This window comes from Lithobates pipiens, unplaced genomic scaffold, assembly GCF_037356315.1.
Source record: "Lithobates pipiens isolate NorthernLeopardFrog02 unplaced genomic scaffold, aLitPip1_a1.2 Scaffold_16, whole genome shotgun sequence".
Classification (NCBI taxonomy): domain Eukaryota; kingdom Metazoa; phylum Chordata; class Amphibia; order Anura; family Ranidae; genus Lithobates; species Lithobates pipiens.
Genome location: NW_027507748.1, coordinates 209,032,609 through 209,052,092, shown reverse-complemented (window position 1 = coordinate 209,052,092; position 19,484 = coordinate 209,032,609). Strand labels below are relative to the sequence as shown.

Genomic DNA, 19,484 nt, shown 5'->3' with positions numbered 1-19,484 from the left:
AAGCCTGGTACACACTACAGCTTTTTTTTGTGCAACCCAGCAGGTTGCACAAAAAATAACCCTGACAGCTCCAGTCTGAGCCGCTATACTAACCATGCAAAGTTAGTTCAGTGATCTCCCCCCGAGCTATTGTGTTCCCCCGCCAGAACAATTCAATCAGCGCTCTCTGCCATTGGCTGAGAGTGCTGATCGCTAGTCTGGCTAGCGGCTGCTGATTTTCCAGCATGCATGTCAAACAGAAGCCGGCCGGCTTTTTTCGGACAGACCGTCATACATACAAGCCAAATGTCTGCCGTTTATTTATTTTTTTAAGCAGCCATTGTCACCCAACATATAGCCCCTTGTTTACGTGGGTTAAGACTAAACTGTTTCCCAGTTTATAGAGTGTCTGTTGTCACCATTGAACTCAGATATGAGCTAAAACAGCCTTACACTTATGCTGTGATAGTGAGGGAATAAGAGTAAATGATTTCCTTATTAGAAGATTTATTTATTACAAATTCTTATTGGCAATTACCGTATATACTCGAGTATAAGCCGAGATTTTCAGCCTCTTTTTTGAGGCTGAAAGTGCCCCCCTCGGCTTATACTCGAGTCATCGCCGTCTGACTGCTCGATCAGCGTATCGAGCAGACAGACGGCGGACATACTACAATTCGAAAGCCGCGCCTCCGCCTCCGCCTCCGCCTGTGATAGGCGGAACACTGAATTTCCCAGCAGCCTGTGTTCCGCCTATCACTGACATCGTCTCATCCTCGTCCGTAGTACGAGGATGAGACGATGTCCGTGATAGGCGGAACACAGGCTGCTGGGAAATTCAGTGTTCCGCCTATCACAGGCGAAGGCGGAGACGGAGGCGCGGCTTTCGAATTGTAGTATGTTCGCCGAGGCGCCGACGAAGAGCGGCGATCCTGGCAAGGCACGGGACGGAGGCAAGGCACGGCACGGGACGGGACGGAGGCAAGGCACGACACGGGACGGAGGCAAGGAGGCAAGGCACGGCACGGGACGGAGGCAAGGAGGCAAGGCACGGCACGGGACGGAGGCAAGGAGGCAAGGCACGGCACGGGACGGAGGCAAGGAGGCAAGGCACGGCACGGGACGGAGGCAAGGAGGCAAGGCACGGCACGGGACGGAGGCAAGGAGGCAAGGCACGGGACGGAGGCTCGGGACACACACACACACACACACACACACACACACACACATGGACACACACACACAGGGATGGATGGATGGAGACACACACACACACAGGGATGGATGGATGGATGGAGACACACACACACAGGGATGGATGGATGGATGGAGACACACACACACAGGGATGGATGGATGGATGGAGACACACACACACAGGGATGGATGGATGGATGGACACACACACACACAGGGATGGATGGATGGATGGACACACACACACACAGGGATGGATGGATGGATGGACACACACACACACACAGGGATGGACGGACACACAGGGATGGACGGACACACAGGGACGGACACACACACAGGGATGGACAGGCATGTCTCACCCTCGGCTTATACACGAGTCAATAAGTTTGCCAGTTTTTTTGGGGGTAAATTGGGGGCCTCGGCTTATATTCGGGTCGGCCTATACTCGAGTATATACGGTAACAGTCTTTTCAGTTTTAAGAACTTCTGGTGAATGATATTTTCTTGCAGTGTACAAACATTTGAAAATGCATGTACAGGTGCCTCTCAAAAAATGTGATTATCATCCAAAAGTTAATTTATTTCAGTAATTCAATTCAAAAAGTGAAACTCGTATATTATTTAGATTCATTACACACAGTGATATATTTCAAGCCTTTCTCTTTAATTTTTATGATTATGGCTAGTGAAAACCCAAAATTCTGTATCTCAGAAAATGTGAATATTGCATAAGACCAATAAAAAAAAAGGATTTTTAATACAGAAATGTTGGCTTACTAAAAAGAATGTCCAGGTACAGAATGGTATGCACTCAATACTTGGTCGGGGCTCCTTTTGCATGAATTACTGCATCAATGCGGCGTGGCACTGCTAAGGTGTTATGGAAGCCCAGGTTGCTTTGGTAGCAGCCTTCAGCTCTTCTGCATTGTTGGGTCTGGTGTCTCTCATCTTCTTGACAATACCCCACAGATTGTCTACAGCAGTGGTCATCAATCCTGTCCTCAGGGCCCATTAACAGGCCAGGTTTGCAAGATAACTGAAATACATCACAGGTGATATAATTTGCTGCTCAGTGATTACAGTATTCTAGTCTGCATCTCCCCAAGGTAATACATAAAACCTGGCCTGTTAGTGGGCCCTGAGGACAGGGTTGATGACCGCTGCTGTAGACAATCTGTGGGGTATTGTCAAGAAGATGAGAGACACCAGACCCAACAATGCAGAAGAGCTGAAGGCTGCTACCAAAGCAACCTGGGCCAAGTTTTCTGGCCAATCAAGCACAGTGATACCATGATCATTAAACCAGTTATTGGTACTTTTGGCAGTGTGCGCTGGTGCCAAGTCCTACTGGAAAATTAAATCAGCATCTCCATAAAGCTGGTAAGCAGAATGAAGTGCTGTAGAATTTCCTGGTAGAGGGCTGTGCTCACTTTGTACTTGATAAAACACAGTGTACCAACACCAGCAGATGACATGGCTCCCCAAATCATCAGTGACTGTGGAAACTTCACACTGAACCTCATGCAGCTTGGATTCTGTGTCTCTCCACTCTTCTTCCAGACTTTGGGACCTTGATTTCCAAATAAAATGCAAAATTTACTTTTATCTGAAAGAGAACTTTGGACCACTGAGCAACAGTCCAGTCCTTTTTCTCCTTAGCCCAGGTAAGATGCTTCTGACGTTGTGGTTCTTAGGTTCAGGAGTAGCTTACACAAGGAATGCAAAAGTTGTAGCCCATGTCCTGGATACGTCTGTATGTGGTGGCTCTTGAAACACTGACACGAGCCGTAGTGCACTACTTGTGCATCGCCCCCAAATTCTTGAATGGCCTTTGCTTCACTATCCTCTCAAGGCTGTGGTTAACCCTGTTGCTTGTGCACCTTTTTCTACCACACTTTTTCCTTCCATTCAACTTCCCATTAATATGCTTGGAATCAGCACTCTGTGAACAGGCAGCTTCTTTAGCAATAACCTTTTGTGACTTGCCTTCCTTATGGATGGTGCCAATAACTTACTCGCCGGGACAACTGTCAAGTCAGCAGTCTCACCCATGATTGTGTAACCTACTGAGCCAGACTGAGAAACCATTTAAAGGCTCGGGAAACCTTTACAGGTGTTTTGAGTTAATTAGCTGAGTAGAGTGTGACACTGTGAGTCTACCATATTGAACAGTTTCACACTTTTATAATTTTCTTAGATACTGAATTTTAGGTTTTCACTTGCTGTAAGCCATAATTATCAAAATGAAAAGAAAGAAATAATTGCAATAGTGTGTGCTATGAATCTATATAGTATATGAGTGTCACTTTTTGAATTGAATTACTGAAATAAATTAACATTTTGATGACTTTCTAATTTTTTTTAAGATGCACTTATATATCCCAAAAAAACATTAACAGACTGGATGTATAGACAATGTATTTTCATATATATATATATATATATATATGTAGAATGATTTGTGACATGAAAAGTTAAAATCTGATCAGAATTATGTGCTTGGTTCTTTCTTCAGTGATTAGAGGCCACCTAATGAGAGTAATTGAATCCAAAATTATGTATAGCGATATGGTGGAATACAGTCTTGGGACACATGAGCTGCAGAACACCAAAACATTGACTTGTCCTCTATATAAATGAAATATATGAAATATGAAATCAGCTGCTTATGTTATGTATTAGGAGCATCTATAGTTACCATTTGCATAGGCAATTCAATAGGTAGGGTCAATGCCTCATATATAGATAGCCACTAGAGGAAGAATCTGTAAATCTACGTATCTAATACAATAATAAAAACATGGAATGATAACAAGCAGGTAACGTTTTAAAATGCATATTAAAATGTACTTTAAGATAACTGTTGAATTAACAACTCAAAATATGTACTCTTAATTTACATTATAGATTTTGTCTTCTAATATATGTATATTATATTGTTTCCCCCTTCCATGTATTCCTACACACAGCTGTTCGGTTTTGTCTATGCCTGCTACGTCAGCAAAGTTTTCATGGATGAAGAAGACAGCTGTAAGTAATGCTGTACAGGACTCAGTATACAAAGTAGAGAACTGACTAAGCTAGCATACCCAACACTTATTTTTTATACTTAGTAGTATACTAAGTAAGATGGCTATGAATGTGGCCCAACAATTTTACAGCGCCTCTTTACTGGACTTTTATAAGTTTTCTTTTTCACAAAGAAAAATATCCTATTCTTCACAGTCATGCCTTATTTATGTCATCTGTTTTTGGCAGCACCTATATTAACTAACAACTAATTTCAAAGATGGAACACATGAAGGGCAAAATTAGAACCAAAATATCTGATGAGGACCTTGAGAATTAATTGAGAATTGCTACTACATGCATCCAACCAGATATGGATGTAATACTTTATCAAAAAATGTGTCAAATATTGCCCTGTTTTATGTTGCCTTCTTTTACTATTATGATAAAAAAAAATACGTTTTATTACTCAGATCGATACATTATCTATGTCAGTGATCGTTAACTTGTGATCTGCCCGACTTTTTGTGCTCATCATTTATCCTTATTATTAGTGTAGTTTATGTGTGGCCCAAGGCAATTCCTTTTCTTTCAATGTGGCCCACGAAGGTCAAAAGGTTGGACACTTGTAATAGGTGAAAATAATCTGCATTTTAAATCACTAGGATTCTAGGGACAGCTGTACAATGGCTGCCTATATCTAATGCTGCGTACACATGGTCAGACTTTCCGACGGCAAACGTGCGATCGGAGCTTGTTGTCGAAAATACTGACCATGTGTAGGCTCCATCGGACAGTTTCCATTGGAATTTCGTTCGCACAAAATTTGAGATCTGGTTCTCAAATTTTCTGACAACAAAATCCGTTGGTGTAAATTTCCGATCGCGTGTACACAATTCTGAAGACCAAGTTCCACACATGCTCGGAATCAAGCAGAAGAGATGCACTGGCTATTGAACATAATTTTTTTGGGCTTGTCGTACGCGTTGTACGTCACCGTGTCCGTTTGGAAATATCGACAACTTTGTGCGACCATGTGCATGCAAGACAAGTTTGAGCCAACATCTGTCGGAAAAAAAAACATGGATTTTGTTGTCGGAATGTCCGATTGTGTTTACGCAGCATTAGTATGTGCTCTTTGTATGAGAGGTGCTATAGTTGCTTGTAAATAATTCTGGAGGTTCAGATTATTGTTGGTTTATTAAAATGTCAAGATGTACTGGTGTGTGATTAGCTCAAATCCCAATTCAAGGCAAAAAAAATGTTTTTGTTTTGTAACGCAGTGCCGTATCGCAAAAGAGAGCTTGGTCAGGAAGGGAGTAAATCCTTCCGGGGCTGAAGTGGTTAACAGTTACATTGATGATCAGGACAATTAGAAATAGACATTTCCCTAACAGAGACACAGACAGCAATAAAAACATGTAGTGGTTATAACCCCTCTCCATTCTAACTAAATCTAAAAAAAAGTTTACCTTTAGTTATACTTAAAAAATAAATGCCAAACAGCAATACGTCCCTTCTCTTCAGTGCTGACCCCTAGAGCAATTTTCTGCCACAAGATGTTCTTATTCTTCTCAACTGAATGATTGCCAGATTGTAGCTGAAGCAGATTAAAATGGAAATCCAGTTTATAATAGCAAAACATTATAAAATGATTTGTGTAGCAGTTAAATATTATATCATATTTATTTTTTCAATTCAGTACTGGAGTTTTCTGTTAAGTATAGCACTAAGCAATTAACATACAGTGGGGCAAAAAAGTATTTAGTCAGCCACCAATTGTGCAAGTTCTCCCACTTAAAAAGATGAGAGAGGCCTGTAATTGTCATCATAGGTATACCTCAACTATGAGAGACAAAATGTGGAAACAAATCCAGGCAATCACATTGTCTGATTTTTGAAAGAATTTATTTGCAAATTATGGTTGAAAATAAGTATTTAGTCAATATCAAAAGTTAATCTCACTACTTTGTTATATATCCTTTGTTGGCAATGACAGAGTCTTCACAAGGTTGTCACACACTGTGGCTGGTATGTTGGCCCATCCCTCCATGCAGATCTCCAAAACAGTGATGTTTTGGGGCTGTCACTGGGCAACATGGACTTTCAACTCCCTCAAAATGTTTTCTATGGGGTTGAGATCTGGAGACTGGCTAGGCCACTCCAGGACCTTGAAATGCTTCTTACGAAGCCACTCCTTTGTTGCCCAGGCGGTGTGTTTGGGATCATTGTCATGCTGAAAGACCCAGCCACATTTCATCTTCAATGCCCTTGCTGATGGGAGGAGGCTTGCACTCAAAATCTCACGATACATGGCCCCATTCATTCTTTCATGTACACGGATCAGTCGTCCTGTTCCCTTTGCAGAGAAACAGCCCCAAAGCATGATGTTGCCACCCCCATGCTTCATAGTAGGTATGGTGTTCTTTAGTTGCAACTCAGCATTCTTTCTCCTCCAAACACGACAAGTTATGTTTCTACCAAACAGTTCTACTTTGGTTTTGTCTGACCATATGACATTCTCCAATCCTCTTCTGGATCATCCAAATTCTCTCTAGCAAACCTCAGACAGGCCCAGACATGTACTGGCTTAAGCAGGGGGACACATCTGGCACTGCAGGATCTGAGTCCCTGGCAGCGTAGTGTGTTACTGATGGTAGCCATTGTTGCGTTGGTCCCAGCTCTCTGCAGGTCATTCACTAGGTCCCCCGTGCGGTTCTGGGATTTTTGCTCACTGTTCTTGTGATCATTTTGACCCCACGGGCTGAGATCTTGCATGGAGCCCTAGATCGAGGGAGATTTTCAGTGGTCTTGTATGTCTTCCAATTTCTAATTATTGCTTCCACGGTCGATTTCTTCACACCAAGCTACTTGCCTATTGCAGATTTAGTCTTCCCAGCCTGGTGCAGGTCTACAATTTTGTTTCTAGTGTCTTTTGACAGCTCTTTGGTCTTCACCATAGTGGAGTTTGGAGTGTGACAGTTTGAGGTTGTGGACAGGTATCTTTTATACTGATAACAAGTTCAAAAAGGTGCCATTAATACAGGTAATGAGTGGAGGACAGAGGAGTCTCTTAAAGAAGAAGATACAGGTCTGTGAAAGACAAACATCTTGCTGGTTTTTAGGTGACCAAATACTTATTTTCCACCATAATTTGCAAATAAATTCTTTCAAAAATCAGACAATGTGATTGTCTGGATTTGTTTCCACATTTTGTCTCTCATAGTTGAGGTATACCTATGATGACAGTTACAGGCTTCTCTCATCTTTTTAAGTGCGAAAACTTGCACAATTGGTGGCTGACTAAATACTTTTTTGCCCCACTGTACAACTGGTATGGAACAATACATATTAAGCAAGATACAAGTAAATTATCTCTTGGTGGGACTGGAATTAACGGACTTGAGGAGGGTTGAAGCAAAAATTCCTCTTCTGATGCTGGCTAGGTCAGTATGGAAGGAGGCAAAAAAAATCTGACGGGATTTATTGATACCCCGTCAGAAACTGCTTTGTGGAATAACCCAACATTTGAATATTTAGAAGCATTTGAGGATAGTAAATTCTGGAAACAGAAAAAGGTAACAACAGTTGGACAGATATATGATAAAAACATAATAAGATCATACGAGAACTTGTATAAACAATATAACCTCTCGAGTAGACAGTTCTATAAATATTTTCAGCTTCAACAGGTATTACAGGCAAGTTTGGAAGGGAGGAGCTTAAAATATCTAAATATCCCCTCATTGGGATCCTGAAATCACATGGACCAAAGGGGCTAATATCTAAACTATATTCACACCTATTACAGAGTAAAATATGCGGTGAACCCGTGGGGGCAAGGGATAAATAGCAGGTAGCCATTCAAGATATGACCGATCAAGAGTGCTATGAAATCGGCTCCTCTCACTTGAAAGTATCTCCAGCAATGAAAAATAGGATAATTCAGTTAAATATAGTACATCAGACCTACATTGGTCCAAATAGGTTGTATAAAATGAGGAGAATGTCTGCTCCAAATTGTACACGATGTGGGCAGGAGGGTGCAGATTTTCTCCATTTAATGTGGTACTGTGGTAGGGGATACTGGCAACAAGTAATTTATTATAGTAAATTGGAAAAAGTAATAAATAGACCCATTCATATATAATTGAAGTATGCTTACTGGGATTATTAGCAGAGGAGAGATGATCCAGATACACCAAGATATTTCTGCAATATATTTCTGCGTTATTTTTGGCACGAAAACAAATAGTGGAAAAATTGATCCAGCCAATACCACTGAAACTTAGCCAATGTGTTATAGCAGTAAATCAGGTTTTACCATATGAGAGAATAATGTACCAACAAAGGGGAAATGTGCAAAAATATGAAAATATATAGGCAAAGTGGAGTAGATCTTATTTAACTACGGATATAGGAATATATGAAAATACTGTATAGTGTGAATAATAGGTGGAAGAAAATGGTGACTATAGTATGGATGTGAGGGAATGGAATGAGAGAAAGGGTGAAGATGAAATAGGAAGTATATGTAAATTTTAAGATATTAAAACAAAACAAAATGAAAAATTATGTAAATTAATATGCAATAAAAATTTGTAATAAAGTATTGAAAAAAAAAACAAAAAAACATACAACTGGTAATTGGTAGTATAGGCGCTGTCATGCACTAGGCCTCGCAATTTCTTATCATATTATAATAATATTAAATAATTAAGCAGCATTTTTGTAAGCTCTTAACTAACATAATTTCTATTTTTCAGTTGATTTCATTGGCTCCTATGATTCCTATGGATATCAGGCTCCCATGAAGACCTCACACCTTCAGCTGCAGCCACTGTACAAGTGGGTCACAGTACTAATGTCTGCCACATACTAAGTCACTTCATCGTACGATGTCATTGTATGTCTTTCGTACTGGTAAAGGAAAAGTAAATGGAAAGATCACAGGGTAGGGCCTTTTTTAAAGTGACACACAGCTACAGTACAGTAGTGTAGGAAAGAATGAGTAGACTGATCTAATATGACAGGGGATGAATAAAAAAACTCACATTTTCGATGACCTAGCCAACTATGCAAATTATATAATGTGGGAGTAGAGCATTTCAAGGATCCACCTCTGGGGACCTAATAGCAGAAGATGTCTGGCTTCCATCCTTTACACCTTGTAATGCATTACTTAAGTGTAGATCAGTTGTTTCCTTTGGTGTCCAGGGCCTTGTTACCTTATTATTTTTTTTTATCTCAAGAAGTTTCTTGAGAAACATAAGGCATACAAAAGTTTACAGTTTCCAGACAGCATACTGCAAACATAAACATGTCACAGTTCCAGACCCCAACACAGAGAGGTGCAGAACCCAAAATAAGCATCCCGCCAAGCATTGCAGTATATTGTTACCCAGTTTATCATGTTGACACACTTCCACAATAGCTTTACAACAGTAATCTATCCATAACCAAGTCTACTAGGGAAAACCCTGGGGGTATTCAAACATGGGCCCCATAATTTGTTGAATTTGCTCGGGCGCCCCCTGTGTTTGAAGATATACAGTATCTCACAAAAGTGAGTACATCCTTCACATTTTTGTAAATATTTTATTATATATTTTCATGTGACAACACTGAAGAAATTACAATTTGCTACAATGAAAAGTAGTGAGTGTACAGCTTGCATGACAGTGTAAATTTGCTGTCCCCTCAAAATAACTCAACACACAGCCATTAATGTCTAAACCACTGGCAACAAAAGTGAGTGCACCCCATAGTGAAAACGTCCAAATTGGGCCCAATTAGCCATTTTTCCTCCCTGTCATGTGACTCGTTAGTGTTACAAGGTCTCAGGTGTGAATGGGGAGAACTTGTGTTAAATTTGGTGTTATCGCTCTCACTCTCTCATACTGGTCACTGGAAGTTCAACATGGCACCTCATGGCAAAGAACTCTCTGAGGATCTGAAAAAAAGAATTGTTGCTCTACATAAAGATGGCCTAGGCTATAAGAAGATTGCCAATACCCTGAAACTGAGCTGCAGCACGGTGGCCATAAAGAAGTTGAGTGCACGCGCTGAGTGTCATATCCAGTGCTGTTTCTTGGCCTAGGCCGACAAGGCAAAAGCCGCCCCCCTCCCACAGCAGAAAAGCCCCCCAGACCCGTCTTTCCGAGTCCCGGCAGCCGTGACCCGCACAAATACAGCGGCCAGCTTGCTATAGCGGGGCACGTGTAAATTATATAATAAGCCCGAATGAGGCTGCACCATTGGGCTGGGCACTGACACCCACTAATAAGGCGGCATTCTTAAGTTGCACTGATGGCTACTGATGAGGCCACAATGATAGTCTGCACTGATGAGGCGGCACTCTTAAGCTGCACTGATATAAGGCACTGAAGGGGTATGGTTTACAGATGACAGGGTGGGTCTTAAACAGTAAGGGTTGTGGCCTTGACAGGAAGGTGTGTGTCTGATTTAAATTAGGGGGTGCCCGCATTTAGTCAGGCTTAGGGAAGCACAAAACCTAAATACACCACTGGTCATATCCAGAGGTTGTCTTTGGCAAATAGAGATATGAGTGATGCCTGCATTGCTGCAGAGGTTGAACGGGTGGGGGTCAGCCTGTCAGTGCTCAGACCATAAACTGCATCAAATTGGTTTGCATTGCAGTCATCCAAAAAGGAAGCCTCTTCTAAAGATGATGCATAAGAAAGCCCCCAAACAGTTTGCTGAAGACAAGCAGACTAAGGGCATGGATTACTGGAACTATGTTTTGTGGTCTGATGAGACCAAGATAAACTTATTTGGTTCAGATGGTGTCAAGTGTGTGTGGTGGCAACCAGGTGAGGAATACAAAGACAAGTGCGTCTTGCCTACTGTCAAGTATGTTGATGGGAGTGCCATGGTCTGGGGATGCATGAGTGCTGCCGGCGCGGGGGAGCTACAGTTTATAGAGGGAACCATGAATGCCAACATGTACTGTGACATACTGAAACAGAGCATGATCCCCTCCCTTCGGAGACTGCGTCACAGGGCAGTATTCAAACATGATATCGACCCCAAACACACATTCAAGGCTGACCACTGCCTTGCTAAAGAAGCGGAGGGTGAAGGCGATGGACTGGCCAAGCATGTCTCCAGACCTAAACCCTATTGAGCATTTGTGGGGCATCCTCAAATGGAAGGTGGAGGAGTGTGCAATCTGTGAAGCTCTGGTGAACTCCATGCCCAAGAGGGTTAAGGCAGTGCTGGAAAATAATGGTGGCCACACAAAATATTGACACTTTGGGACCAACTTGGACATTTTCACTTAGGGGTGTACTCACTTTTTGTTGCCAGCGGTTTAGACATTAATGGCTGTGTATTATTTTGAGGACACAGAAAATCTACACTGTTATACAAGCTGTGCACTCACGACTTTATATTGTAGCAAAGTGTAATTTCTTCAGTGTTGTCACATGAAAAGATAAAATATTTTTAAAAATGTGAGGGGTGTACTCACTTTTGTGAGATACTGTACCTTTCCATAAACAAAGTATCTCCCATCTGATTGATCCACTCTTTAAGTGTAGGAGGGTCAGCTACCTTCCAGTGTTTAAGAACCTATTGGATATTTGACCCCATACATTTTTACACAGGGTCTTTAAGTTATAAAAAAAAAAGATTTTCTATCATTCTTTATCTGTAATGTAACCTCATGTCATAATTCAATCCTTTAGTATAAAACACATGTAGAATTTTACAGTGTGTAGTGGGCTTGTTATTTACTTTTTGGTCTTAAACTAGATCTTATAGCTATAGTATCTATAGATATAGTATAGGTATTTTAACAGAAAAGTTTTAATTATAGGGGCCTACTCAGTTACCCATATGCATTTTAATATTAACGTTGCACTGTGTCCATAGAAACCACTCACTTTCTTCCTAACTTGCAACAATCAAATAAAATGATATTATTATTTGGTTGTTGTGGACAATTGCAAAGCTTTAAAGCATGATGGGACTCATAGAGCACCCCACATTATCTCCACAGTTTATTTACATGTCTAGTTGTGTATATCGGGCTGTTGCAATGAACAGTAGCAAATTATATGTATATCTAATAGGTGTTTGTTTATGTGTTTATGGTCTTATCATGGCACAAATCATGACACAATCACTTTACTCCCACCCTTGTGCAATATAATCAATGATAGATCAGGGCACCCTTATGGAAATGTAAGCTACTAGATGGACCTGTAATATTGAAATATGGTGCTGTACATGTATAGGCTTCCTCTAATTATGTCCATTAATTAATGAACCATAAAAGAGAAAGTAAATATGAATTCTAATTAGTTCCCTCTTGTAATTTGAGATAAGGACATGAGTAAGTGTACATTTGTGTTATCTGTCTTCGTGATGGAATGTGTTGCCTGCTGCAGTATTTGCAGTAGTGAATCAAAGTGTAATGTATACCAAGTAAAAACATCAGCTCTGTTTGTCTGTTAGCATGTTGAATTAAAGGGCAAGTCCAATGACTTGTCAATTTGGCTATTGTTAGATGTTAGTGTTACATCACCAGTTTCATATACCACTGGGGGATTTCATAGGTGAGACATCTAAACTTGACTTACTGGATCTGCATAAATGCTGCGGCCTTAATGAGCGTGCCTCGCTCTCCATTTTGTTTTGTTTTTCTTTATCTTACATTATGGAGTTTGCAACAGGAGGACCACGAACAAGCAAAGGTTTTTGGGAACACCCAGATAGACACAGAGGGAGAGATTTACTAAAACTGATGCACACAGAACCAATCCGCTTCTAACATTAGCTTGTTCAATTAAGTTTTGACAATAAAACCTAAAAGCAGATTGGTTACTATGCACAGCTGTACCAGATTCTATGTGCATCATCTTTAGTAAGCCTCCCCCATAGTAAATCAGCAATTATGGCCGGCAGATCTCACTGTTGGAGTATCCAGGAAGCGAAGCTGATTTAATCTACCAGCTTATACCTGAAACTGATATATTTCTTTTGGGTGGACTGATAAAATGTTTAAAGGGTAAGTCTACCGTTACCCACCAAAAAGGTCCTCATGCACCACAGTGCCCCCAATATATTAAAATGCGTCACAATATATTAAAATTTCCCCACTAATCAGTCCTGCAGATGACAGGGTGTACACAGGAAATTCCCCGGAAATCCATGAACGAGCAATCCCAGCTTCCTTTCCCATTCATGCCTGCACAGTCCACTCTCCTGTATTTGCAACAATTCTGAGCTGTGGAAGAGAGTGAACTATGTATCTGTGAATGGGGTGGGAGGCTGGTAGTGCTCTTATATGGATTTATGGGGATGGGTGCATCTTGCCATCTGCAGGACAGATTGAGGAGGACAATGGTGTCAGTCGCTGAAGAGGTAGACATTTGATTTGGAAACAGAGCACAGAATTTTAATATATTGGGGACATTGTAGTGCATGGATAACTACCCTGTTTCCCTGAAAATGCGACCTAGCAAGATTGTTGTTATGGCTGCAATATAAGCCCTACCCTGTTTCCCCAAAAATAAGCCATACGCTGAAAATAAGACCTACAAGGACTTTAACTAGGGCTTATTTGAGGGGTAGGGCTTATATTGCAGCCATCACCGACAATCACGCTAGGTCTCATTTTCAGGGAAACAGGGAATTTGGGAAACATAAGTAAATGCGAACTTACCCTTTATTTAGAATGTTTAATGAGATGTCTCTCACTAACTTTCTTCTGTGTTTTTGTTTTATAGGCCTGGCTAAACCTCTCCATGATTCTTCCTTCATTATACATCCTCCATAGTTAAATCCCTCCATATATGTCTTCTCTGTCTCAGTTTAGTTCCCTACTATTAACCCAGATCAGTGGTCAGAATGCCTTAATGCACCAAAACACAGTGGGGCTGTTCAAAGATATCTGAACTGGTTGCACACAACTAAATATTACCATGACATCTGTTTTCATGGACCGGCCAATTATCTCAATAACACCTCTGTGCCAAGAGTACCATAACTGCCTGGATTCGAAGCACTGATCACTGGAGCATAGTAATAGTTAAAACTGTTGTCTCTGAACATGAACACAAACCTCTAAATTCCAGTATTGCAGGTTATTAGAAGAACCACTTGGTAATGACCACTCTGATTAGCTTATTATGGAGGGGGAATTTTGAATTTTTTTGTTTGTCGTTCTCAGGATAAATTTTATTGTTAAAAGGATTACTCTAGCTATGAGGTTTATTAGGGGATAACTGCATGTTTAAAAAGTCCAGCTATCATTTTGCAGCTAGCTTCAAATATATGTGGTCTCCCTTATTAAGGCATTTGAGCAATATGCCAATGGAAGTAACTCCTCTCAACCTTTTATATTGAATAATTTACTATAGTAAAGAGAATGCTCTGCTTTAATAAATAAATCCAGGTATAAGAAAATTTTGGCTAAAATGAGAATTAAGTAATAAAAAAGGTAAAAGGTATTACCTATAGCTAATAGCCAGGTGTTAGCTTTTAACCTGCACTAGGAAAAAAAGACATCTTAATTATTATAAGCCACAATTCCAATGTCAATAGAATTCTCTTTTAGTAATGCCCGTAATAGTTTCTACATCATAGAAAATACGCACTGCAGTCTTGAAAGTGATTCTGGGTGTTCACATATCATGGAATACTGCAACACTAAAGTCACATCTGGACGGCACATAACTGGAGCACTGAAGATGGCTATGCCTTCGGGGAGGCATTTTGTTCAGCACTGGGCAGCTTTTATTGGAATTCTTTTATGTACTTCTTCCTCTTTTATTTTTAAATCACAATGTGCAAACCTACTAATGTATAATTTGGATCACAGGTTGAATATGTAGCCTTAATGGTTCTTATATATTTGCAGGTGACAACATGGAGTCACTCTTGAAACAATGTCAAAGGATATTTCAGGAAACAATTTCAGTATTAAATACAAGCAGACAGCAATAGCACATGTTTACACATTCAGAATGTTCATTTCTATCCATGTATTGTTATTTTGATAGACATTAAATTGTATGAAGGGGGAGATTAGCATGGAGTGCTCTGTAGCCATTATGTAATAGTATGTTACAAGGGATAGAAAACAAGAACATCTAGGAACCAGTCAGTACATAATACTAATTTATGAGGATACCAGGCACCATACGTCCTGTGCTGTAAGAGGGCACTTTAGTCCAATGTAGTGGAAAGCCTGAGCTTTTAGCAAGGGAGGTGGAAGAAGCAGAGATAATAGAGCACAGTATAGGGTGTCGAACTGTTCTGGTGGCACATGAGCAGGTCTGTTTGCACTGGAAGAGATGTGTCTAAAGCTGTTATTGCCAGCAAAGGCACATCTGTTGCATATGGGATGATGAGTGGTGTTTAATTTATGGGAGCGAAGCGGTGTGGACTGCTGGACTCCACCATACCAAGAAACAGCTGCATGCAGACATGGTGCAGCTGTGATGAGCACATAATGGGGCCCATTTTGTTTCTTTCTGCTCATGTGCCCTGCATAGTCTGTGTTGGCCACTGAAGGGTACAAAACGCTGAGCATACCCAATATCTGTAATAGAGAAAAGTAACAACACTCTTGCATGCAACTGGGAATGTACAGTAACTGTGATGCATGTGCATAACAGGCTGGCAGTGTCAGTGTAGAACAATTGGGCCTCTAGTTGGAGAAGTGCTCTAAAGGAGAAGGGTTCTTGTTGTTTACAGCAGCCAAACAGATTCCAATTGTTTCTTCGTTTGTAGAATCTGATGCAATAGGCAACATGTACTAATGTTTTATTCCTCAAAGTGAAACTGTGCTTTACCTATGGAGGTTGACATCAAAGGAGAAATTTGGGGTAACTAAAAAAACAAACATATGTACTCACTTCAATACTGCAGCATAGGTGTGATGCTGCAGCTGTCCCCTGCTGGCTCTAAAACCAAGAACTGAGCAATCACATGATTGCTCAGTTCTTGGTCAGCTCTGAGTGGAGAGCAGTGACTATTAGTCACTGCTTTCTGCTCTGCCCCTCCAGTGCTCACTAGAGCGCTGGGTTGTAGAGGGGGTGGGTGCAGCTGGCTTTAGCTCTCAGCCGCACTCTGAGAGTCAGAGTCAGCTGTCAATCAGGCAGCTAGATTTATCCCAACAATATGGTTGGGATCCTTCCAGAGCCTGGAGTGGCTCTGTCACAGTCTAAAGCCTGCTGTCAGCTGATTCTGAGTCACAGGAAAGCACAAGCAAGAGCACTCCTGTAACCTATAAGAGAAGTATGGCCAAAAAAGGTTTGGCCATACCTCTCTTTTAAGGCCAGTCCCAACAGCAGCTTATACACCTCTTCATATAGCTCCCCTGACTGCTGGGGGAGCAAAAAGAAACACTGAGTACTTCTGAGTATGGGGAGCATATGACGCACTCCCCTTCCTCCCATGTGACAGTGCTGCTGCTTGGTGACTGGCCACTAACTGTCACATTTGGGTGTGGATATAGTCATTAGCCATGTGTAAGCTCTAAGCCCTTGTACACACGGTCGGAGAATCCATCGGAATGTGTCCTATCGGACCGTTTTATCGGATAATCCGACTGTGCGTGGTATGCATCGGACTGTTTCCGTCGGAATATCCGACGGACCAAATTTTCCAACTTGCTGGAAATATTGTCTGACAAACTGGTCCGATCGGACATACTCATGTACGATCATGTATACGATATATACGATATACGATCATGTGTAGAGAATTCCGATCGGACCAAGTGCCACGCATGCTCAGATCAAATTCCTACATAAAAGCTATTGGCTACTAGCCTGAACGTAGTCCCATCGTAACGAAATTACGTCATGACATTCTGAACGATCGGATTTTCCAACAACTTTGTCCGACCGTGTGTATGCAACAGTTTCGGACAAGATCCGTCGGACAAAATCCGACGGATTTGGTTGTCGGAATCTCCGACCGTGTGCACAAGGGCTTAGGGCCGGTTCACACTATTGCGAAGCGCAGAACGCTGCAAATCAACTGCGGGTTCCCGCATCGCACCCGGAACGCGTGGCAGTTCACACTGCCAAATGCGAACTGCTGGGGAGTGTCATTATATGTTAACGACACCCCCATTTTAGCTCGCATATCGCATGAATCGGATCGCATATGTGTGAACACACATGCGATCCGATTCTGGTCCGAACAGAAAAAAGGATCCTGTGCGTGTTTCACCGAATGCAGCCATACTATCTGTATGGCTGACATCGTACCTGCACAGACATCACATGTAATGTGAACAGCAGTGCGCTGCGCATTACATGCAATGTCTGCCATCGCAATAGTGTAATAATAACCGGCCCTTAGGCTGGATTCACACCTATGCAGTTTTAGTGCTTTTTGCATTTTGCAGATTTGCACTACAGTCCATTTAACATGGTTTCCTATGGAACGCGATCTGCAGTGCAAATATGCAAATTGCAAACAGCACAAAAAATGCATAGGTGTGAATCCAGCCTTAATGATGATGTGGAGCTTACACAAGGGGGAGAGAAGTGTAAACTGCTGTGGCCCTTTTGTGCTTCTGTGGTATGGCAATTTGCTCATTATCACGCGTAGTAACACACGTAACTTGCGTTACTGTGTTGTTCATTTTGAATGCACTTCAATGCACTTCAATGCACCTGTGCTGTAGCATGCTGCAATGTACAACACTGCATTGTGTTACAAAAAAAGGGTCTTGTGCGATTTTTACCACATTAGGGGTGCATTGGCAGCCCATTAATTTTTAATGGGCAGCCTTACTGTAACATACATTATTGCAGGTCATAACTCCATAGTTGGCCTACACAGGCAAAACACAGGTTCAGATTTAAGGTGGAGTAGGACTAGTTTAAAAAAAAAAAAAAAAAATTGAAGAAAGAAAAGTGATAGCTTTTCCACAGCAAGCAAAGAGTTTGCAAACTATTCTTTCTAGTACCAGTTGTAACTACACATCTAATGCCACGTATACACGATCGGAATTCTCGTTGGAAAAAGCTCTGATGGTTTTCCCATCGGAATTCCACTCAAATTGTCTTGCCTACACACGGTCACACCAAATTCCGACCGCCAAGAACACGGTGACGTACAACACGTACGACGGTACTACAAAAAGGAAGTTCAATACCTAGTAGCCAATAGCTTCCATCTCGTAATTGAATCTAAGCATTCATGAGTTTTTGCGCGTCGGAATTGCATACACGCGATCGGAATTTCCGATAGAAAGTTTTTCCATCGGGAAAATTGAGAAAATGCTATCAAATTTTTGCTGGCGGGAATTCGGCCAGCTAAATTTCCGATGGAGCATACACACGGTCGCATTTTTCGATGAAAGGCTCTCATCGGTCTTTCGCTGCACGAAATTCCAATTGTGTGTACGCGGCATAACTGGTTGCCAGCTGCAACACACAAGCTTTTCTTTCTTCAGTTTTTTTTTATGAATCTGCACCACAAAAAAAACATCCATACACAAGCACAATAAGGTTATCGTGTTATGCCAATGTCTGCACTGTGCCTCTGTATGTATGCTGTAATGTAAATGTGTGAAAGGGATGTTTGCGTTATTTTAGCATTTGTATTTGTAATTGTGACGTTTAGCCATACCTGCACTTGTTTTTTCTCTCATGGGCCCAGACGGAGACAGTATGCAGCAATATCATTGCCCTTACATTTACATACATCTCATCCTGCAAAGTCACAGTAATGCTACCTTATAAACTGATTGCAGGTCCTTCTGATTCCCATGAAGGGAGAAAAACACACCCTGATCTAGTTTAAGTATGTAAGGAATTTCTTTTATAATGTACCTCAAATAATGTCCATTTTTGTATATTTGAATTAAAGTGTTTTGATTCTTTTTGTGTGTTTTTTTTTTCTTATGAGGACACTAAGAAGATTACAAATGTGTCATGCTTTAATCAAAAATAATTACAAATGCTAGTCACACACTGAGTAGCACCCACAGTTTTCGGTCTAGCCACCCATGGATATGTGAGTGTGGATTTGATTGGTAGATCAGCTCTTCTTATCTTATCCTTGCCAGTAGCTGAGTCACAGCATTACTTTCATTTAATCTGCTGCAGATCCGCCATTCCCAAGCATGTAAGCCTTGCGTCCTCTTCTCTATCAACAGCTACTGAGTCACGCAAACACATTTTACTCATAACAGACCTGTACAGAAAGAAGCAGCATGTAACTGCATCTCCCATTAAAATGCTTCACCTGGCACTGACTTTACCCCATGCTCTACCAGATCTAATGTTATAATACAGTTTAAG

General features: G+C 41.2%; 1 protein-coding gene across 2 annotated transcripts in view; it reads left to right on the top strand.

Annotated features, from left to right (window-relative positions):
- NKAIN1 (sodium/potassium transporting ATPase interacting 1) overlaps positions 1–19,063 on the top strand; it is a 75,969-nt gene extending 56,906 nt beyond the window's left edge. The window contains exons 5-7 of one of the 2 annotated variants that reach the window (XR_013274442.1): positions 4,149–4,209; positions 8,955–9,142; positions 13,944–19,063. Coding sequence is in view for 1 of the 2 variants with exons in the window: in XM_077480960.1 (XP_077337086.1) it covers positions 4,149–4,209; positions 8,955–9,036; positions 13,944–13,953 (153 nt within the window). In the remaining variant the exon portion in view is untranslated. The remainder of the gene's footprint in view (positions 1–4,148; positions 4,210–8,954; positions 9,143–13,943) is intronic. The other variant, XM_077480960.1, reaches the window with a different exon arrangement.
- The last annotated feature ends 421 nt before the right edge of the window (positions 19,064–19,484 follow it).